The 23863-nt window shown below is 48.6% G+C and overlaps 1 protein-coding gene across 1 annotated transcript in view; it reads left to right on the forward strand.

Annotated features, from left to right (window-relative positions):
- The window catches only part of LOC140213196 (uncharacterized), a 91158-nt gene that overhangs the window by 39657 nt on the left and 27638 nt on the right, over nucleotides 1-23863 (forward strand). The window contains exon 3 of the mRNA XM_072284348.1: nucleotides 10239-10371. Within this exon, the coding sequence (XP_072140449.1) occupies nucleotides 10239-10371 (133 nt within the window). The remainder of the gene's footprint in view (nucleotides 1-10238; nucleotides 10372-23863) is intronic.

The raw sequence follows: 23863 nt of genomic DNA on the forward strand, positions 1-23863 counted from the left end.
CACGGGAGCGGGCCGTGGCTGAAATGGTGTTACCGGAGGTGAAGGGGGAGGACGTCGGACCATGTCGGCATAGGTTGGCGGACGTGTTTCTGGACATGCGGCTGGTGAGGAGAAGGCTTGCCGCAACTCCTGGCGCACGATTTCGGCAACAGAAACGACCGGCGACTCCGTAGGAGGAATGACGAGGGCTCGCAGCTCTTCACGCAGGATGTCACGAATCATGTCCCGTAAAGAAGTGCATGTGGTCAACAGTCTGAGCGGCGGAGCTGATTGGTGTGCTGTTTGGCTGGCGGTCGAAGTGGCGGCAACGTTGCTGAAGTGCCCGCTCGATGACAGTCGCTTCCTTGACAAATTCGTCGACCGTTGTTGGCGGATTTCGGGCAAGACCGGCAAACAGCGGTTCCTTAATTCCCCGCATAAGGTGACGCACCTTCTTTGCCTCGGTCATATCGGGGTCAGCTCGGCAAAACAGATGGACCATAACTTCCGCCTACATGGCGACGGTTTCGTTGGGTTTCTAAAAAAAATTAAATTATGGAGTTTTACGTGCCCAAACCACTTTCTGATTATGAGGCACGCCGTAGTGGAGGACTCCGGAAATTTCGACCACCTGGGGTTCCTTAACGTGCACCTAAATCTAAGTACACGGGTGTTTTCGCATTTCGCCCCTATCGAAATGCGGCCGCCGTGGCCCGGATTCGATCCCGCGACCTCGTGCTCAGCAGCCCAACACCATAGCCACTGAGCAACCACGGCGGGTGTCGTTGGGTTTCTGTATCCGCGCCTCAATAGGTTGTTGCACGTGAGCGCGCCGGTCTGAGCTCGAGAATGTATCAAGGAGCTGACGACGAAAATTGCCCCACGTTTAAGAGCTCGCTTCCCTGTTCGCGTACCATGTACGAGCGCTGTTTTCAAGCACGAAATAAGCGTGCGCGAGTTTTTGTGGGTCGTTCCAGCGATTGAACAGAGCGACGCGTTCGTACTGGTCAAGCCAGTACTCAATATCTTCAAAAGCATCACCGTGGAAGATGTCGGGGACGCGAGGGTGTTCAAGAGTCATCTGGGAAAGGCTAGGCGCCGTCTGTGAAGGAGGGAGAAGCGCCGATAATGTAGCCCTGTCGGTGAGAGTCGCAACGGGAGGGAACTCCGGGCTGAGGCCGAGCTGGCGCCGACTGAAACGGTGGACTGGAGTCGTAATGAGAGGTGGAGCTTCGGGACTGTTTGTACGGCTCCGAACAGGGGTTGCCCGCATGGGGTTGCAGGCTCCAGCCCATCCACCAGTGTCGCAACGTCAGAAACAGAGGTCGTAGAGCGCTATTCGCGAGGCAAAGCGGCGGGTCACTTTTTTTAATATCGAGCCCATTCACTGCGCCCTGACAAAAACGTTCATGCCTACACGCGTTGTCCTCATCTTCATCGGAGTACTGGCGCGGCAATATTGTCACGTTCTAGGAAAACAGGCGTCCTAAGGGTTGAGCGCGAGCCTACATCCGTCAGCTGCGTACACAAAAACTCAAGCGCCCACGCGCGAATTGGAGACTCTTCACCGTCAAAGCCTGCGCGTGGACGTATGCTTTCCAGTTCCGCTGCGCCTGTTGCAAGGCGGGGCACTATCCCCTCTGGAGAGCTTGCACTCAACGCTAAAAGAAGCACACACGCTACAGGGCGAGTGTGGAAATACACACGCAAAGACACGTGTACACACAGACGCTTGCCGACGCGCTGCCATAGAACGCGCGGTAGGGTCATTGAGGTACTAAATGATTGTCTACGAAAAAAAAAAAAACAAAAAAAAGAAATAGTTCAAAATCTATGTTGGTTATGGAGTGCGGCATGGTTTCAGCTGCACAGTGTGCACTCTCTCGAATAGTGCCTTTCGACGTCGAGTTCGTTGGCGTCCGTCACGAACTTCGTAATTGATGTCACTCGCCGCAGCACTTTGTAAGGTCCGAAGTACCGGCTGAGAAGCTTCTAGGATAAGCCTTCGTAGCGGACAGGATTCCTAACCAGAATCCGATCTCCTGACTTGTGCTCCACTTGTCGATGGCGGAGGTTGTAGTGTCGTTTGTCGATGCACTGTTGTTTCATTATGTTCGTGCGAGCCAGTAGGAGTGCGTCCTCGGCGCGCTGCACGAAGAGCTCGGCGTCTTGGTCTAGATGAAAACTGTCGCATGGGAGCAGTGCTTCAAGCATGGTCTGGATTTCACGACCGTAAACACGGCAGAACAGCGTGAAGCGTGTGGTCTCCTGATTAGCGATGTTGTACACAAACGTTACGTATGGAAGTACTTCATCCCATGTTTTGTGCACTACGTCCACGTACATAGACAACATGTCAGTCGTCGTGTTGTTGAGCCAGGCCATTTTTCATACGACAGCAAGCAACTCTTTCTCCGTGTTGGTGTGGTTGGAGTCTGGGCGCGATAGAGTGCGACTTGCGATAACGCTTTCTGCGCCATCCTGCCGTTGCACGTGTACCGCGCCCAGACCGTCGCTACTGGCGTCTGTGTGAATTTCAGTCTCGGCCTGTTCGTCAAAGTGTCCCAGAACGGGCGGCGAAGCCAGGCGGTATCGGAGCTCGGTGAAAGCTGTCTCTTGTTCAGCGCTCCAAATTAACAGCATAACATCTAGACGAGTAAGTGGTTCAGCAATCTTTGAAAAATTATTTAAAAAGCGTCGGCAGTACGTGCACAGACCCAGGAAGCGTCGGACACTTTTATTATTGGTAGGGGTTGGAAAAGCGGCCACAACGGCAGTTTCGTCGAGATCGGGACGGACGCCTTCCGCGCTCACGACATGACCGAGAAACTTCAACTCTTGGTAGTCGAAGTGGCACTGCTGAGGCTTAAGTGTAACTTAGCAGATCGTATTGCTTTAAGGACTTGACGTAGTCGGCGGTGATGCAAGCAAGTCGGCGCTAGCGGCGTTGATGCAAGAATGAAGCGCCTCAATGTGTCTCCATAAGTCACACGCTGGAAATCGCTCGCCCTGGGTGGTGGTGATGCCGATGTAGGGAAGCTCCGCCTCAACGCGTCAGCGCAAGTCGTGCGCCGAAATTCACTCGCCTGAGGTGTCTTTTCGGGGTGAGGTTGAGGTACCCCGAGTGCTTGCTGCACTTCGTCATGCACGATGTCGGTGGTGTAGTTGACCGCAGTTTGCTGTGCCCGGTGCAGCTGTTGGAGCTCGACTACCGAACGTAACATCTCGCGGAGCAATGTCAGTAGCGAAAGCTCTCAGCCCGATGGTTGTCGAAGCAGCGTTTACTTGGCGGTCGTACTGGTTCGACCGCTGCTGCAGCGCCTTCTCCGTAGCAGCTGCTTCCGTGAAGAAGTCGGCAACCGTCATCGGTGGAATACGAACAAGCCCACAGAAAAGCTGCTCTTTGACACCGCGCATCAAATGACGGAGCTTTTTGTCTTCCAGCATGCTAGGATCAGCTCGCCTGAAGAGACGTGTCATGTCTTCCACGTACATAGTGTCACTTCCATTCGGCTTCTGAGGGCGTGAGTGGAAGGCCCCTTATGCTCGCTCGCGGCGATCGGGGTTCGAGTAGGTCTCTAAGAGTCGCCGACGTAACTCATGCCATGACGTCAGGGCCTCTTCGCAGTTCTGGAACCAGGTGCGAACGCCGTCCTCGAGGCTGAAATATACGTTCCTTAATTTCGCTTTGCCGTCCCGCTCGTTGAAATCTACTACTCGCTCAAAGTCGTCCACCAGCCAGTCTTCCACGTCTTCAAAAAGGTCGCCGTAGAAGGAACTTGGCACTCGCGGGTTCCGCGTGTAGTGAGTCGGTACTGAGGCCGACTCCACACCGTGGCCATGCCAGGTGACGGTGCAATCTCAGGGGCCGGTCCCCCGATTGGCACGATGCACTGGCGCTTATCTTCTTGCTGCAAGGATATGTTGCCCCGCACCTCCACCAGGAGTGTCACGTTCTAGGAAAATAGGCGACCTTTAGCCGACGGGTTGAGCCCGAGTCTGCAACCGTCAACTGCGCACACGAAAAACTCACGCGCCCGCGCGCGGAGGGTCTGCTGGCGCCCGTCACAAGCGCGTGTCTGCTTAATTTCTAATTCTGTGGCGCCTGTTGCAAGGTGCGGCAATATTGTGCAACAGACAATGCACGCAGCGGCAAGGGCTGACATTCGACTTAGTTGGTGTGGCATAGCACAAACTGCTTGAAGAAAAGGGGATAAAGAAATAGGACTTGAGCCTTCGTGCTGCGTCCTCGCTCGTCGTCCCCATCCTTTCAAGTGCTTTACAACCGTTACCCGACCCACGTAGTGGATCACGACCAAGTTTCTTTTTTCTTTTATGTACTTCAATAATTGGTTTCGTTGCTCTATACTTTCAAATCAGGCTTGATTTTTTTCTTTATCACAGACATAAGGACATGCACTGGGTAGCCTGGCGCCTCTAAACGGCTAACATGTTGCAAAACATAGTGGTTTGCTTGGCGTGAACATGACTTTGTGAACACATTCAACGTGAACTTATTATTATCGGCGCGGCCTAGATAATCGTGTGAAGTGAAACCGAACGTCGGCTTTTCGAACGCGTACAAGATAGCGACCGTGGTTTATTTCTCAGATCATGTTCCTAGTAAGTGCGGTCGGTATTTCAATACAATCTGAAATCTTAAAAATCTTATAGCCGCATTCACTGAACGTTCGTGATTTTATCTAGAGGACCTAAAATTTGCCTAAAATCTGTCACTTTCAAATATGGCAAGCTGGGGTTGGGCAGAACTCACGTCAATGAGCAATAAAACAATGTCAGAAAATATGAACACTCGAAGAATGCCGCAGTCGCCTATCTAGGTCGCAGGTATCCTCTGCGCGAGCTAAACATAACTCACTCAAAATTACGTCCACAATGTGAACACCACTTCTCGCAAAGTCCCTCATTAAACGTAGTCCAGCTCAATCATCCCTTCCATTTTAATGTTTATTTCCGGCAGATATTGGGCTGCGTTTCCTCAAAACCCAGTGCCACCATTTCGTTTATCACAAGGGCTACCTTAAAAGCATGCCCGTTCCACTCTATCAGGCTGAAGGTACGGCCTGAAGATGTGATGGCGCTTTTTGAACGTTTCATTAGTAAGTCGTCGTGGCAGTGCTCAAAACAGGTACCTCTTTGCAGAACACACCTACAAGCCCTGCCACAAAGTTCGATAGATGAACCTCGAGCTAAGTGAACCTTCATGGAATTCAACTGCATTGGGAATCGCAACCCGGAGCTTTTGTGACAACTTACTGCCACATCCAGCAGGGCATCACTAAGAAGTGCCAGCGTGCGAAGCCGGGAAACGTCAGCGGGGCGCTTGTCCCTGGAACAATGCTTGCAGTACGTCCAAAAAGAACTGAGCTTTAGTGGTGCGAAAGGTTTCAAGTTTAGCGCCTCAGGCAGGTGTACGTCCGGTTACCAGTGTGCTCGGCCAGATATCTTAAGCTACAGAAATATCTGTAGCTTACTTAGAGGTGGCGACACTTGCAATATTCATATTTATTGATGGTGAATTAGAGACGGGAGTATCTCGAACTACAGGGTTGCCATATTTGAAGCTTTGACGGGTATTGAGCCGATTCAAAAACGACCAGATATAACCAGAAAAATAAGGCAGTTTCGTCCGAAGGTCGAAGCATTCAAAGCGATAGCAAGATTTGTAGTTCCTCATGCATACGGCGTTGTAAAGATATGGGGCGGGCGATATCTTGGCGCGACACAGCAGCTGATGCTGCGCAGCATGAACATCTCCTTCGCAGTTGTTAGGCGTCCAAACAACGTTGGTGTAATGAGAAGCGCCGCCACCAGCATTGTAGGTGTCTTACTTTAACGGTGCCCGAGAGGAGATACAGATTTGCATAGATGAAAGAGTTTCCTGAAGGGTTCGGCGCCTGGGACAAGACAGGAGGAAAACAGCTGTCGTTCAGATCCCTGTAGGCACCAACGTTGGTATGTACACATAATTGGAAACAGCGTAAGAGACATTGAAGCCAAATTTCACCTTTAGGGCCGGAATAACCCAGGTGAAGTGGACACGACTGGAAGGAACCCTGGGAAGCGACCACCACGTGGCACAGATGTCGCTTACAGGATAGCACCCCTCAAAATTGGCAAGGGAGAAGTCACGGACTGCACCGCTTTCCGAAAAGGAGGCCCCACACCAACTACTCAAGATCTGGAAGAATCGACTCATAAAAGGTAGATAATTAAGTGCACCAAGAAAATTCAACTGACCGTGAAAACACTGGCAGTGGACTTCCACCTTCTCCACTTGCGGGAAACTCGTACAAGCTTTATCCGTAGATGGAAACAACAGACGGAACAGAGTCCTGAAAAAACGCATTGCGGAGCTGAACAAGCAAGCCAGAGAATACGCCGACCAATTAGAAAGGCAGAACTGGAACCAGATGTGCGACAGACTTCAGGGAACTCCAAGCAAGTGCAAGATATGGAGCATCCTCAAGTCGCTGTTAAACATTGCGTATTCAAAAACCAAGTCAACAAAGAACCTCACAAAGCCCCCCCCCCACAATTATGGAGACTCGGAAGACGGAATCTTGGAAGAAGAAGCTGATGGGATACATCCAAGCCACAGTAATCTCCTGAATGCATCTAGATTACACCGGAAACCTAAATGAAGAAATGGGTCGCTATTCACGCAGGCAGAAATGGAAACGACACTGACAAAAGCTAACCCATAATACAACCCCAAGTAAAGACCGCATAAACAAGACCCTCTGCAACCTAAACAACAACGTGGTATAATACTTCCTAAAAATCATCAACGAAAGCAGGGCAAGTGGAACTAACCCGGCGATCTGTAAAAACGCTGAGGTCATCATGATCTCGAAGCCAAATGAGTCACTGGGCATAGGAAACATACGACCCATATCACCGACATCATGCGCAGGCAAGCTGTACGAGCCTATGGTCCTTAATAGACTACTTTCATGCATGGAAGAAAATGGTTACATGCCCGACACAATATATAGATTCCGCCACCACTTAATGAATTCAAAACATGTTCCTACAACTGAAGGAGGACGTCATTGATCATCTAGGCAAACACAAAAAGAGCGAGATCCAGGTCATGGACGTCAAAGGAGCTTTTGACAACGTCTCTCACAACACAGTTCTGCGGAACATCCAGGACACCCGCTGTGGCGAACGAAAATACCGCTACATGCAAAACTTCCTGACCAGCAGTGTCTGGCCAGTCTGAAATCACGCAACATTGAAATAGCGAACAAGGAACTCCGCAGAGCTCTGCCATATCGTCTCCCCTTCTTTAAGATAGCCATGCTGAGACTACCTTACATAGGAGATAAGACACGCCCTCTACGCAGATGAAATCACTATATGTACAACAGGCGGATCCCCGGATTTCAACAGGGTGCCCTGCAAGAAGCCGTAGACCATACACGAAACTACCTCAAGGCTTGCAGGCTCGCGTGTGCGCCTGAAAATAGAAGCTTCTCACACAAAATGCTAGAACCAGCTAAGGGAGACCGCCCAAAGTTAAAATCCCGCAACCAGGACTCTGTTTAGTGGAGTGCAAATCCCTAAAGTTGAGTCGCTCAGAATCCTCTACCTACGTATACACAAGGAAGGATAGGGTGCCGCCATCCTATCCAAACTGCAGGAAACCGTCACCCAAGTAGCACATTTGGTACGACGGGTAGCAAATAGAAGACATGGCTTGAAAGAACAAGATGCGGTCAGAATCATCCAAGCCCTCATCACCAGCACAATCACCTACGGCACCCATTACATAGACCTCAAGAGTGCAGAAATCGAAAAATTTAACACCCTCATCCGGAAGGCCTTCAGGGTTGCCGCAGGGATCTATGAGCGCGCCTCCACACAACGACTACTCCACTTAGGTCTCCACAACACCTGGAAGGAGCTAGTCGAAGCGCACAAAGTTAACCCGCTCGAACGTCTCAAACTTACTGAAACAGGAAGGGCAACACTCAAAAGATTAGGCCATACAGAAGATATGCAACTACGTTACGAGAAAAAGAGAATCCCGGAGACAATTCCATTGTGTATCTCTGTAGCCCCCATTCGAAGAAATAATCAACTCACCATGAAGGAAGACGAAAAGTCAGAATATACTATCTCCGAAAAACCTACGGCCAAAATCCGGACACACGACACACCGATGCAAGCGAAATATTCAGGGCATCCAGCCTATGCAATCAGCGTCGTCGACAGCAATGGTAAATAGGGAACTGCAACTGGTATCTTAACAAGAGATACGGCGGAAGAAACAGCAATAGCCATGATCATCTCAACCTGTGGGGAGGGAGCAATAATATTCATTGAATCACAAGCAGCTTTGCGCAATTTCCAGAAAGGAAGAATCTCCAGGCAGGCTCTACATATTCTCACAGCGACGACAAAGAAGCGCCTACCAGATATACACATCGTTTGGACTCCGGGGTACGAGTCCCTGCCGGAGAATGAGGCAGCCGACGCTTCCACCCGAGCTCACGTTCACCGGGCTTTCTCAAAGGATACGCCAAGGAGGACGGACGAAGTACCCAAAAGGTACACCGATATTGTGCAACACTACAGGTTAGACAGAAGAACTTACCCGCCACGTCACCTTAACCTAACTAGGGAAGAGGCAGTAACCCTCAGGAAATTGCAAACCAACAGCTACGTCCACAGTGTCATATTGCACCGAATCTCAACCACTCAGCATCCGTACTTCTGCCCATACTGTGATGACCCAGACACCCTATGTCATATGGTATGGGGATGTGAAGAAAAACGTGGCAGCGTAGACACAAAAGCACTTACCGAAGAACCGTGGGAGGTCAAGCTATCATACCAAGACCCCAAGAGACTGCGTAGTCTGATCGAACGGGTATGGAAGATGTCCATGGTCTTCGACTATGTGGAATAAGGAGGCCGCTCACCTAGGGCGAAGAGCGCGATTGCTCAAAGTAAATGTCTATTTTGTCTCTCTGGTTGTGTGTGTGTCTTTTGTAGCTGGTTTCGGAGTGCCTTTGGCACATGCCTCCATTGCCCTGCTGCAGGGAAAATTTTCCAGTAAACATTCATAGCTCTCAGTAATGCTTGTCCCGTTTGTGTCGCCTTCCTTTGGTACCGTCTATTTCGTTTCACCGTATTCAAGTATGCTTCACCAACTGGACCAAAATTCTGCCCTTCTAAAGATGATAATGCAGGATATCTGCTGAAATGTATAGTGGAATACTTCTCTATTTTTTATCGAGAATCAATGTCCTGACTCTGTCTCAGACATCATACAACATTGCCACACGTTTGAGGCATTCAAATCCCACCGAATCACGCCGGCGTTCGACGAGCTGGCCAATGTGATGACTGTGGCCAGCATAGCCAGGCTGGAGTCTTTCTACAAACATTTTTCGATATGCTGTCCATTCTTCGAGAAGAGCTGATCCGCCACAAGGAGACGGGATGTTATACACCGCAAGTTCCTGCTACCCACTCGCTGCAAGGTGCAGCACATCGGTCGCACATTTGGCAAGTTTCAGTCGACTGTGCAGACGTCGGTCACTAGAGGGATTCGCCATGTTGAATGAGCGCATGCATTTGCACCAGATCTGCAGAACGGACGTGCGCCTCTTGTGACGCACGAGGACTGCAAAACATCGCTCAAAAAAAGACGAGGACAAGTAAAACGTAGACGTTCTTTGTCCTTCTTTGTGCGCTGTTTTGCAATCACCATGCAACTTTACCAATCCGCCGAACTTGCACATTTGTCACTTTTGAGACGGCCGCTGAGATACCGAAGGCGCCAAAAGAGTGGCTTTGTTGATTCGTGCCAGCACAGTTTAGACGATTACTGCATTTGAGACGCATGAATAAGCGCATGGCCTTTTGACATAAGCTGCCTCACCACTACGTCGTAGGAAAAATGGCGGTCGCAGTCAGTGTTGCCAGAGCACTATGCATTTTGAATATCCTCTATTCCTGTTTTAAGAAATCGCTAGGGACCGGAATGAGTTCCAGAGTAAATAACGCGCTATTTTTTAATTGAACACATTAATTAATTGCTTCAGAATTTCGATGTTATTCCTGTAACTAAAGATTGAGTACATTTAACCGCTTATATACAGCGATGTCCTTTTCAGCGTTTTAACCCAACCTGCCGTGCAGCGACGGGACACATGTTCCAATTAGAGCGCCTATAAAACACTGCAGACTCGGAGAAATGTCGATCTGGCTTTTCCTTTCAGGCCAAGAAGCAGGCCGGCCCCGTACAGCTCAAGGAGTCCTTCTTCAACACAAGTGGCGGCGAGTCCGACGAACTGGACTACAAAAAAGCTTCAGACGTGGACGTTCGTGCCGGTATCAGCGCCTACAGTGGAAGTGAGACATTATCTGCATTGGGTTTGGTTACGTTTATTCTGGATCCGGATATTTTTAATGCATTTTCTTGGATTGAATTTGCACAAGCACCCAGGTCCGCGTGACACCGAGCCATGGCAGAATAGCGCAGACGAACTCGTCGCACGGCAGCGTTTCTGTACCCTTAGCTGAGCTGCCCGAGGACAGACGGCAGCCATAAGTTCACGTCGAAGGAATCACATTGAGTTGCGCCTGATCTGCTGGCGAAAAACAAACCTTGCACTTTGAAGAACCCCAGCTGGTCAACATTAACAGAGCCCCCACTACAGCGCGCATAATAATTATATTAGAATATTGGCTGGACAAACCACGGAAATCATTATATTTTCTAACGAAAGCTGGCAACTTGTTGCCCTTCCCAGCCAATTATTTTCATCCTGAGGGCCACAACAAGAATGGTTGGCAAATCAGTTATCTGATAGCGTGTAAAGTGGAGACAGGTTCACGAACTTTCCTTCACCTCTTCCACAGAACTGATTTACTAAATGCCGTGTCCGTGTTCTTCAATTAATACAACCTGGCTCTGCGACCTGCTAGCCTTCTGGTTAGCTGCGATAGTCGAGCGAACACCCTTGAAAGCTGTTGGTCTCTGGTTCGATCCCCCGGAACAATACGAATTTTGCATCTCCGAAGCTTTATTTCTGAGAAACTTGTGTGAATTTTCTTCGTAGCTCCGTGCTACAGTCAGGTTGATGACATCTTTCTTCTCACTTACTTGTAAAAATATGGCGTTCTAAGAAAAGCGTCGTATAATTACGTTCCTTTACGTCAGTTTCGTTGCCATCATCCACGGCAACATCTAGCGTTGCGCATGTGGTTTTTTAGAAAATCACAACGGAAGCTGTTAAACGAAAACGTTGCACGGAATTACCGATGATGCCAGGTGCGCGAGGTACATTAAAACGCAACGACGACTTCAAGGAGAACAACTGGAATCGAAATATTTGCTCCAAACTGTTTTATATTGTGTTTTTACTGCTGTTTTCTAAGGCTGGTTGAATAACCCCATCTTCAGCTTCAATTATTGACTCATTTGGACTTGGACAACGGTTGCATGCTTGGGTGACATGGTGCGTATTCATGTTGGGCATTGCTTCCACTATAGCAGCTTATGGCGAGTTTTTAACATAGCGTGGCGGCTTGTTAGGTTCCACCCTCAGTGACGCTGCTCACATGTGTGACAGTGCGCAGGTTTACGTTGGGCGATGGGGACGCCTCACTGAAGGTGACGTGTCCGCAGATGTTCGCCAAGCTTGGGCTGCGCAGGTCGTGTTGGCGCAAGCAGATTCCTTACGTAGGAGTGGCGCGTAATGACAACGTGCATAGAAAGCGTTGAATCTACTCGGCGATGGACGCGTAATTTGCCTTAAGGGTTACCGCTCAGCGTGGCCTCCTCCTACTCGAGAAACGCAATAGCCTGAATCATGTCTGATCACTGGTAGCGCTTATTTCTTTTTGTCTCATATGATAATAGTTATAAACTGTGGTCTCTTCTAAAAAGAAAGAATTTAGCGACATTCCAGAATGTGGTGGTCTCTTAAGTAGCTGGGGTCTGCACTGGTGGTCTCTTAAGTAGCTGGGGTCTATGGTGATTCGAAGTCATGTCCTCAAATACTTGGTGCACCCGGAGACGTAATTGGCACTAACTAGTTTCCTTATCATATGATTCGCTTGTTGGGGTGACCGTGTGCTTTAAGGGAATTGTTTTAAATTGTTGTCTGCGATTGTGTAGAGAGTCTGGACGTTGTGGGGATGTAGGCACGCCTGTTCTGTCGCCTCTCCACTCGCGATGCTTGTCGCCGGCCATTTTGCGGCGCGAGCGCGAACCAGTGCTGGTCGGTGCTCCTGTGAGATACGAGACGCCCACAACGTCGAGATCCCTGGCTTTCTCGAGAGACGTTACAATAGCAGCGAAAGCGGCTGGAGAAAGGTACAAAAACAGTGAACGGCCCCCGATAAGCATGAATACTAAAACACCCATCTTCCTAGTTTTCTTAAAACATCTCCCGAGAGATTATGGAGGGTCATGACTCCGTTTTCCTCTTTCCCTGACACATCTATTATTGGTGAAAAACGTATAGACGATGAGTACGCAATTTCTTCTGCATTCAATGGTCATATCGAAGCTGTAATCACAAGTGTCAATAGTTGCATGCCTCACTTTCAAGCGGACTTGCACCCCATTTCTGATTATGTTTCCAAACATGGTATCTTTCACTTGTTACTGAAAATTTGCGTCAAGAAATTCCGAGGTCCCGGTGGTATCCCGAATGCATTTGTAAAACGTTATGCCAAATGGAGCTCAAAGTATTTGTGTGTCTTGGTTAACACAGCAAGCTGGGCGAGTTGGTGACTGAACATATTTCTCGGGGCGCCACCCGGACGAAGGACGGCGCTCGTATCGTGCGCTTCCTTTTCGTCCGGGTTGAGCGGCCCACCCATCGTGTTTCGAAAATGGCTTGAGGAAGTACCAGATGACTGGAAAGCAGCCAGAATAAAAGCGTTGCATAAATCAGGGAACAAGACTTGCAAGTACAGCCATATATTTGTCTTATTCCAACATGTAGAAAAACATACAACACATACTTTATAAACATATATTTGGATTTATTGATGACTATAAGGTGTTGACAAACGCTAAGCATTCATTCGTGCCTCGCTTTTCGACCACTACTCAGTTCAAGCAGTACACGACTTTCCCACCGGCCATTACAACGTTGTTGTCTCGCGTATGCTTACTTTTCAAGCAAGTTACAACACAAGAAGAAAGTACTCCCTATCAATTATCTCGCCCAGGCCGCGTAACAATTGCTTTATGTATGCTTATTTTCCTAGAGCAATAATAGACAATAACCCTTCAGAACAAACCTCAAGACAGGATTACCTAACATGTTTTGAAATGCGGCTCCTATCATTACTTTTTTTTTCTGTGTGTATTTTCGTTCTTACTTTTATTGCGTTTTTTGTGCATTGCGCTTGAGTATGCCTGTCGCTGTTCGTTACTGTATTTGTACCGCTCTGCAAAGGACTTTCATAAGATCGCAGCATCTATAAATAAAAAGAAAATGTTACCGTCCCATGCATATATCTATCCTCTGCGCAGTGTCTACGGTGTCAGCATTGCATTTTTTGCTTGCCTTCTGTTAGTGCTAAGCAGGGTGGCGCCTGTTTGTGCACGCTGGTAACCAGCGAGAACGTCAGAGAAGCGCGAACCGGACACGGATGACAGAGGCGCACGCGCACAGAGGCGCTATACTTCTGACGGTTTATTCTTGCGATCCCGTTGCTCCTTTATGCACAGACGACATTAACGTAATCCGAGGAAATCAGTGCTGAAATTGAAAAAGCCCACTAGGCTTGACAGCCTATCAGTTCTGAGTATTGCTTGCTGGCACATCCAGACAGTAAAATTATTTTCCTCCTAGCACTGTAGATGACATGCGCACACCCATTTCACGCATGAAATACTTAGAACTGGCAGGTTGCCAAGCCTCGTAGGTTTCTTCAGTTGTGTGCACTGGTATCCTCAGATTACGTTGATGTCAGTTGCGTATAAAGTAGCAACAGTAGCGCAAGCATGAGCTATTCGAATTGGAAAGTTGCGTGCGTGCGAGCGCCTTTTCCGTTCGTGTCCGGTTCGCGATTGTCTAATGTTATTAGTCAGTGCTAAGAACATTTTAATAGCTAAAAAGCATGGCTTTGTACCAGGGTGCTCCACAAAAACGAACTTAGTTATAATTATGAGCCAAGCTTCTAGGCTGGTACATTAGGCATTAGTGAATTGAAGTGCGCTCGGAAGGCGCGTCGCAGAGCGCGCACACCTGGTCGCACTCGAAGGCACGAAAGCCAGCGTCATGGTTAAACAATCCGAGCCCACATTATTCCAGAATTGTTCATTCCGGGAAATCCTGATGCTGAGCACATTAGTAGCGAAGGTGGCCAGTCAATGGCAAAAAAGCACTTGAACGAAAAGCCTTGCGAATAATTTTCTACGTCACTATAACTTTAATGGAGTTATATTTGTTAACAATAAACTGAAATGTAAAGCTGTAAGCTGCCTCACATTTGTTGGCAATGAGTACATATGACCGAGAGAAAATGCGATGCCTTGCTTGCTTGTGCGTTTGTCTTGCCTTCGTTCGTGAACTTCAATTTGCGGCATGTTTCGCATGAGTTTGGCCGGAATGCTATACATCACATGAGTGAGCTGCGATCAGGCTAACACCTCCAGCTACAAATAACACTTTCAAGTGTGCTACACTAATTAATTCGACGACTGGCGGCAGCAGCGGCTTAAACTTACTAAGTGCGCTCCGCAGGCCCTAGGAAACATTTGTTTGTGCCCAGAATTCCGCTTGAAACAACGGCAATTTCATTCCAGTGAGGGTCGCGAATGTAGTAACAGATTGGCACCACGAAGGCCCGAAGCACGTCACACTATTTTCTACTTCGCTCTCGCCAATGAGTCCTGAGAACGTGAATCAAATGCTCATTTGCTCCCAAAGTTCTGTTTGTGCTTTTAGTAAACAATGCTTCATAACGTGCACTGTAATGGCAAAAACTTCCTAACGTTATGAATATATTATGTGAAGGTGGATGGTGAGAACGGCTGTTCAGTATTCGAAAACTATTCAAAAAAGTATTCAATATTGAGTTCGATTTTAAATGTTACGATATTTATTTGCGTCCAGTTTAGGGTAAAATATATTTTAGTTATAATACAGATACAGTCTCAGACTGATCTTTACATTCTAATTTTTCGGACTTACATGATTGTTTCGACCAAACTGTAGCTTCTCTATCCACTAATTGAAATATAGAATAAATAAACCGAAATTCGTGCCATCGTTGCATTAGTGTTTCACTAATCAACTTACAAACACGTTTGCAACGCAAATCATTCTTGCTGTGAGCGGAATGCCTGTCCATATCATTTACACAGAACAGAGTCTGCGATTTTGTAAGTAAGCAGTCAAGGTCTTAATTATGAAACAATCTTCATTGACTTTTTCATCACATTTAGTATTGTTTGGCTTCAAATATGGTATTTTCCTGCTTTTAAGAAAGGCGGGATAAGGCGGGATAAGGCGTACAGGGAGAAGAAAGGCGTACGCGTCGCTCTTTTTCAATTCGTGTCAGCGAACTCCTGTTCTGATGACGCGATTAATTATGCTAGCCAATAAGCATCGCTTACTGAGCTGCTTTGAAATCCCGACAACCTGTCGCAGCGGACTCCTCTTGGGCAACAGGTCGTACCACAGCTACAAACGGGGCCGTGATCTGGCTAGCCTGCAGTCCGAAAGCTTCATTCTTTACGATGTAAACGAGTTGAGACTTGTGTGTGTCTAGACTGAGAAGAAAGGAAACCGAGGGTGCCCGATTTTTATTAATCGTATCATAAGAAGCCAATAAACAAAGACAGCAAGGACAACACAGGGGAAATTACTGTACTTGCTAATTGCATTAAAGAAATGATAAATAAATGGAAATGAAAGCGGATGAAAAAGCAACTGGCCACAGCTGAGATACCAACCAACGTCTCAGCATTACGCGTGCGATGCTCTCACCAACTAAGCTACGACATCACTGTTTCCCCAGCCACATTCTTGGGTGTTTATGTGTTACTACTAGAACCTTGGGAGTGTTAGCCAGCGCCACCACTCACAAACCTTGGCGGCTGATGTGGAAGATCCTTTCTGCCGCAGGCGTCAAGAGTACGTGATCTATTTGGGTGACGGCCACTGATCAATAAACCTACACATGCCTGAAGGCATCAGTGTTGCCGGATTCGAGACCCTCGCAGTGCAATGAACTAGAGGAAAAGAAAGCGAGTGGCCCGATATTTATTAATGATAAGAAACCAGCGAACAAAGGGACGAAGGACAACATAGGGCAAATTACTGCACTTACTAATTGAATTAAAGGAATGATAAATTAATGGAAATGAAAGTGGATGATAAAACAACTAGCCGCAGGTGTGATACGAACCCACGTCCTCATGATTAAAGACTGTCACTGGAAATCCTTTAGGAATTCGCTCTTGATAGCTATTCTTCATTTATGCCTACTATAATTTTGCTTACATCTCTATAGTTTATTGTTAACGGACAAGTATGTCTAGAGCAACGCCATGGACAGCTGGTCGGTTGCTTCTCGGGTGGTTTCGAATGCCCATCGCAGATAGAAAGCAATGGGGTGTGGGCTGCAAGGAATCATTCCCTCGCAAATAACTTTTTACCGGGCTCAGTGTGCGTGTCTGCTGGTCAGAAAGAGGTTGTGGGTTCGAATCGCGATGAGCGTTGAAGGCACGATCAAATTTATTATTCTGTTTTATTACACATTGTTAAAGAATTTGCGGATGCCACGCACTGTAGGAATGACGTAAGCGAAGCTTTGCATGTTTGATTGATGATAATTAGCGGTGAAGTTGGCGGCGAATGTGTAACTTCTTCAGCGTTTCATCCAATGCGAGAGTGGTGAATTGATATTAAACGTTATCTTGCATGCGCCGCTGCTCTTTGCGTAGGTGGTGTTGTGCGTCATTGTTCATAACCTCTGAGAGGGTTGAGCACTGTCATTCCCTCACATGGCACATCGCATCGTGGTAGAACTATTAAACTTTAATTGAATTATGGGAATGTACAGTCGCGGACAGAATATTACGGACCATGAAATCTAAGAAAAAGCTGAATATCTCCGCAACCTCACAACGCAATCTGGTATTTGCATTTTGGACCTCGACTAGAATATGCTAACAACGTTGTCGTGGGCAGTTTTACTGGTTACTGCTACAGGCCGCTCGGGAATTGAACGTTTTCGGAGATCCCGTGGTCCATTTTATTCTGTCCACGACTGTACGTAACTATTTTCGTAATAAGTAACGTTAGTTTTGAATAAAGACTAACGTGTATCAATATCAATGGGCGGCTAAAAGCCCCAAGTATGTATCTACCTCAAGTGTTGACTCAGAATGGAGGAAGAGGTCAAGAAAGTTGGCAACAAAGTACAAGGTAATTGAAAGTATATTGAGGCACCCAGGAATCGTCAGAAATAAAGTGAGAGAAAGATAATCTTTGCAAAACGGCTCCTCACTTCGCCGTTGTTTCGCGATAGTTGGGTGGTCTGGTGGCCAAGGTACTGTTGAGTGGTGAACTGCCCCAACACTGACAACAACCGAAGTCGCAGTTTCGCCCGAAAGCCGAAGCATCGATTGCGATAGCAAATTAGTGGACAGCTATAGAAAGTAAGGATAGTAGTTTTATCCACCGCATAAACTTGTAAACATAGGCGTACTAACTAAATAAACAAGCGTGGTGTCACGCGCGCACAAGGGAACATGAACACATCTCGCTCGATGACCGCGGAAACTCGCTGTCAAAACACTAGAGTGAGTAAACGCGGCAGCAGCAGCGAGCGAATTGGCCTTGTGCTGCCTCTCCGATCAACACGAACTAAGCTGCGAAACCACAGCACGCGGCGCACTCTGTACCCGTCGCAGATGGCGGCTTTCAAGATACAGCGGCACGGGCGCTCGCGCGCCGCCAGCCGGGCCACCCAAAATGGAACGAGCCCCCCTCCCCTCCCCTGGAGCCTTGCGCGCTACAAAAGACGGCGCACGTCCTCCTCGCTGCCCTGCCTTGCGTGCGCGCGATTGAAACGCGATCGCCGGCTCACCCTCGAACGCCTTCACTCGCACACACAGCATACGGCGCACGGTGACGATTTTATCGCCCTTGAACTCTATGCGAAACCTCACAGCAACGGCAGAAATGCACCTGGAGTGTGGCTATAATTGCTATCCCGATAAAACAACCGTGGCGTGGAGCCATGTGTCAAGTTGTACGATTTCCCGGGTAAGTGGTATGAAAATGCCAGGTGACAAGATATGCGCTCGCAGCGCCATCGGCGTCTGATCGCTGCTGCATTATCATTACTTTAATATGAAATCAAGCGTATGAAGTAAAGTACATAAAACTATGGTTATTAAAAGCAGTTTATTTTATATATATATATATATATATATATATATATATATATATATATATATATATATATATATATATATATATATATATATATATTGCTACGGCATGAGCCGGGCGAGCAGAAGAGGAAGAAGACGTTAGCGTGTGCAGCCTCGGGACGCCATCTTGACTTCACCATCAATCTCGGCCCTTAAATAAAGCCGGTTTAACATTAACCGTAACAGTTTTGTGGTGGAGGTGCGGGGTACTTCGACCAAGACGACGGAGCTGCTGCAGCAAGTACCACGCCGGAGCCGACGCCTCGCTCGACTGCCCCCAACACCACTTGAGATCCCGATGTCCCACAGCGGTGACCAACAGCCTTCTCTGGCAGCTCCAGTGCGAACAACCGGCGCCTGGATGCATCAGATGGAGCCCCGCCCTTTCTCAGGAAAATTCGGCGAGGACGTGGAGGAATGGCTCACCCACTACAAGCGTGTGAGCAAGTACAACGGCTGGAACTCCACGGCTCAGCTCGACAATGTGGTTCTGTTCCTCACAGACACTGCGCTAGTGTGGTTCGAGAACCATGAAGATACCTGCACAACGTGGGACAGCTTCGTTACTCACCTTACCGAGTGCTTCGGCGATTCCATCACGAAAAGGAAGCGGGCGGAGCAGACATTGCTTCAGCGCGCTCAATTGAGTCCCAGGTGAGACCTGTACTACGTACATTGAGGCAATCCTGAAGCTTTGCAGAACGGTCAATCCTCGAATGTCCGAAGAGGACAAGGTTGGACACCTTCTCAAAGGCATAGCCGAGGATGTGTACAATTATTTAATCGGAAAGGAGAGTCTCGCCTCCGTCGCCGACCTCATCAAGCATTGCCGCACATTTGAGGCCTTGAAGCTGCGCCGTATCACGCCTAAGTTCGGCAGGTTAGCAAATGTCACAACGGTGGCAAGCGTTGAAGACAATGACAACTACAGTTTTCAATTTGACCTTGCGGCAACTATAAGGTAAATTGTTCGCGAAGAACTTGAAAGACACACCAAAGGGGCGGATGTCGAACAGCTTGGCTGGGCTCGCAACCAACCTCAAGAACATGCATCTGCTGTGTCCGCATTATCTGCCATGCCAGGCGTTGCAGAGTGTCGAGTCGATCAGCTGCGACAGCACCGATGTACCTTTCCCAACGACGTGACGCACGATCAACAAACTCGTTGAGCTACCACCACGAATCGGAATTCGGAAGATCGCGTTTATTATTCGCAGCGTCCCAGGGTTGACCCCGAGGTTTACAACGTCGGTCGCGCATCGCCTGTGTGTTACAGCTGTGGCGCATCAGGACACATTGCTCGTTTTTGTCGCCGGCGCCGATAGACAACAAGATATGGCCCACCACCAACTCGGCCTAATTTTGAACGTGACAGTTATGACGACCGTTGGCCGACAGACCCTGATAGTGCAAACACTACAGGCGCGCCACCCCAGAATACATTCCGTCAATATAGTAGAAGGAGTGGCTCGCCATCTTCAGAGCGCAGCCTGACGCCCCCAACCAGTCGCTAACGCCGTTCACCGTCACCACGGCGACGTGCTGCGTCACCACCGCCGTCGGGAAACTAGCCGGCGCGGCCCATGGAGGTAAGGTCGCCGGACAGTCTGCGTCTCTGCGAAATACTCCTCTGCCTATTATGATGGTGAAGACCAAAGTGCGTGTGTTAATTGATAGTATACTTGCAATAGCATTAGTGGATACTGGTGCTACAGTTTCTGTCATGAGTGTGACTTTCAAAGAGAGGCTGGGTCGGAAAGTTATGTTCCCGTGGAATGGTGATGTGACGTTTCGTGGTGTCAGTGGAGAGTGCCTAGTTCCCCTTGGTATTTGTGTTGCAAGTGTTTTGTTCGGAGGAGAAGATCTTAAAACAGAATTTCTCGTACTACCGCGGTGCACTCATGATGTGATTCTCGGGATTGACTTTCTTCAGGATTGTGGTGCATCCGTTAACTGTGGCAAAGGCGAAATTACTTTGAATAGCGCGCTTCTCGCCACCCTTGCCGACACATCCTTACCAGTGAAAAACTATTGTGTTGTTTCGAAGGATTTGCTGCTACCGCCTTGGTCGCTGTCACGTATCCCTGTCAACTTCGCTGCTGCCGACCTTTCATCGTTTGACGCGCAAGTCCAGCCACTTACGTCGAGCTGCGCAAAGAAAGATGTACTTGTACCCCGCTCTGTCGTGAGAGTAGTGAATGGCGCCTCAAATTTGTGGGCTTTCAATTGTTCTTGCGTCCCTGCTGTTCTTCCGCGTGATATGAAGCTCGCTGAATTTGACGAGATTACTTACAGCTCCATTACAGTTCTAAGCGAGGAGGAGCAGTCTCGTACTAGCGATCCTCACCAAAGCACTTCTGAAGAGCAGAACCTATGGATGCTCAACAAGGTGCTGCCCTCACATGAGCGCCACGCTCTCGCACAAATTTTGTGGGCACATCTTTCTGTATTCGATTTCACACAAGGCGACAAGCAGGCTTCACTCCCTCGTTCTCGTGCTCGCCACAGAATTGACACCGGATCTGCGCACCCCATTTGGCAAAAGCCTTACCGCGTTTCTTCAACAGAGAGGACAGTTATTGCTGAACAGGTGAAAGACATGCTGCGGAAAAGTGTTGTTCAAAAGTCCTCTAGTCCGTGGGCAGCACCAGTAATCTTAGTAAAGAAGAAGGATGGATCGTGGCGGTTTTGCGTTGATTACAGGAAACTGAATGCAGTCACCAAAAGGGATGTGTATCCACTTCCTAGAATTTATGATGTCATCGATTGTTTACATTCCGCTGCCTACTTTTCATCACTGGATTTGCGATCAGGGTGTTGGCAGATACCCATGCACCCAGACGATAGGGTGAAAACGGCCTTCTTGACACCAGATGGTCTTTATGAATTTAACGTTATGCCGTTCGGCCTTTGTAACGCGCCAGCAACATTCGAACGATCCATGGATACTATCCTCCGAGGACTTAAGTGGGAAATTTGTTTGTGCTACTTTGATGATGTGGTGATTTTTGGCAGCACATTGAGTGAGCATAACAGCCGTCTCAGTCTTGTTCTGGATTGTGTCAAACAAGCCGGCTTGATCCTAAATTCCAAGAAATGTCATTTCGGGGAAACGGAGACGTTAGTACTTGGGCATCTGGTCGACAAAAACGGTGTGAGGCCAGATCCACGGAAGATTGAGGCAGTCAGCTCCTTCGAAGCACCGAAGTCAGTGCGGGAGTTGAGGAGTTTCTTGGGCCTGTGCTCGTATTTTCGGCGCTTCGTCCCAAGATTCGCTGACGTGGGGTACCCCCTAATATGTCTTCTCCAAAAAGCCGTCCCTTTCAACTGGACATCGGCTTGCGACGACGCGTTCCACCAGCTAAAATTTCTACTAACGTCAGGGCCCATATTGCGTCACTTCGATGCATCCGCACCTACGGAAGTGCACGCTGATGCCAGTGGCATCGGCATCGGTGCCGTACTAGTGCAACGTCATGACGGAGCTGAACACGTTGTGGCTTATGCTAGTCGCTCTTTGACTAAGGCGGAACGCAATTACACTGTGACCGAGCAAGAATGCTTGGCAGCTGTTTTCGCTGTCCACAAATTTCGGCCCTATATCTACGGACGCCCGTTCACTATCGTTACTGACCGCCACGCGTTATGCTGGTTGGTGAATCTCCGTGACCCGAGTGGACGACTGGCACGTTGGGCTCTTCGACTGCAGGAGTACGACTTCGTTATTTCCTACAAGACCGGGCGTCGCCACGCAGATGCGGACTGTCTCTCCCACCTTCCTCTGACGACGACGGAGTGTGACGAAGACAATTTTGATGACTGTTTTCCTCCCATTTCTTCTAGATTCCCAGACTCGACGACTTTCACAGCAGAGCAGGAAAATGATATTAGTTTGGAACCTCTATATGTAGCCGCATCGCGTCCTGGAGCCACCGGTCGATTTTGTGTCCGCGACGGCCTGCTTTACAAGACCAATTATTCAGCTAAAGGCGCACGCTTCCTTCTGGTGGTGCCGCAGAGTCTGCGAACGGACATACTGAGAGCCATGCACGACGATGTGACCTCTGGCCATCTAGGATTCATCAGAACTTTGAACCGGACACAGGAGCGTTTTTACTGGCCCAAAATGCGGGACACAGTCAAGCACTACGTCGCCAGTTGCGAACAATGTCAACGCTACAAGCGCCCTACGACCGCTCCGCCAGGTCTTCTCCAACCTCTGCCGCCGCCTCGCCTGCCATTTGAACAAGTGGATATCGATCTTCTGGGCCCATTTCCCCGATCATCTAACGACAACCGATGGGTGATCGTATGTGTCGACCATCTGACCCGTTACGCGGAAACGGCGGCCGTACCATCTTCAACAGCTGCGTCCGTTGCGACGTTTTTGCTTCGATTCATTACTCTTCGACATGGTCCCCCCCGTGTCATCATTAGCGATCGCGGTCGTCAGTTCGTTGCGGACGCCGTGGAAGAACTGCTTCGTCTCTGCAGTTCGCAGTTCCGTCATTCAACGCCTTATCACCCTCAGACAAATGGGCTTGTAGAACGTACGAACAGAAGTCTAACATGCTGGCCATGTACGTATCTTGCGATCACAAAAACTGGGATGACGTACTCCCCTTCATCACCTATGCTTATAATACTGCAAAGCATGAGACGACCGATTACAGTCATTTTTATCTCCTTTACGCACGTTCACCGCTAAGCTGCATTGACACTATACTACCGTTTGACTTTCACAGCGAGTACTCTGTTGCCAAGACGCTTTGTCTTGCCGAAGAAGCCCGGCGTATCGCTTGCCTTCGTACTGTGGCATCGCAACACCGATCGAAAGAGCGCTATGACAGCCGACACCAGTCTGTCTCGTACGCTAAAGGAGACTGTGTGGTTGTGGACTCCGGAACGTAAACGTGGCTTATGCGGCAAGTTTTTACCCCAGTACACGGGCTCATTCGTCATTGTAGATCGCTTGAGTGACTTGACGTACGTGGTGGCACGCTTGACGTCCGCTGGTCGTCGGTCTAGCCGGACCCAGTTAGTACATGTTGCCCGTCTTAAGCGGTTTCACCCTACGCTTTCCGAGCGATTTGGACTTGCCCAGCGGGCTTCGTCTGGCAACCGGGGATTGCTACGGCATGAGCCGGGCGAGCAGAAGAGGAAGAAGACGTTAGCGTGTGTAGCCTCGGGACGCCATCTTGACTTCACCATCAATCTCGGCCCTTAAATAAAGCCGGTTTAACATTAACCGTAACAACATATATATATATATATATATATATATATATATATGTGTATAGAGAGAGAGAGAGAGAGAAACGATGTCCGTCGACACTAGGCAAACGATTCATAACATTATCTACCCGCCTACGTTACGACTGAGGCCGAGCCGAAGCAATCCAAACATAGGTTTGGTACACTGTAGTTAGG

This window comes from Dermacentor andersoni, chromosome 9 (assembly GCF_023375885.2).
Source record: "Dermacentor andersoni chromosome 9, qqDerAnde1_hic_scaffold, whole genome shotgun sequence".
NCBI lineage: Eukaryota > Metazoa > Arthropoda > Arachnida > Ixodida > Ixodidae > Dermacentor > Dermacentor andersoni.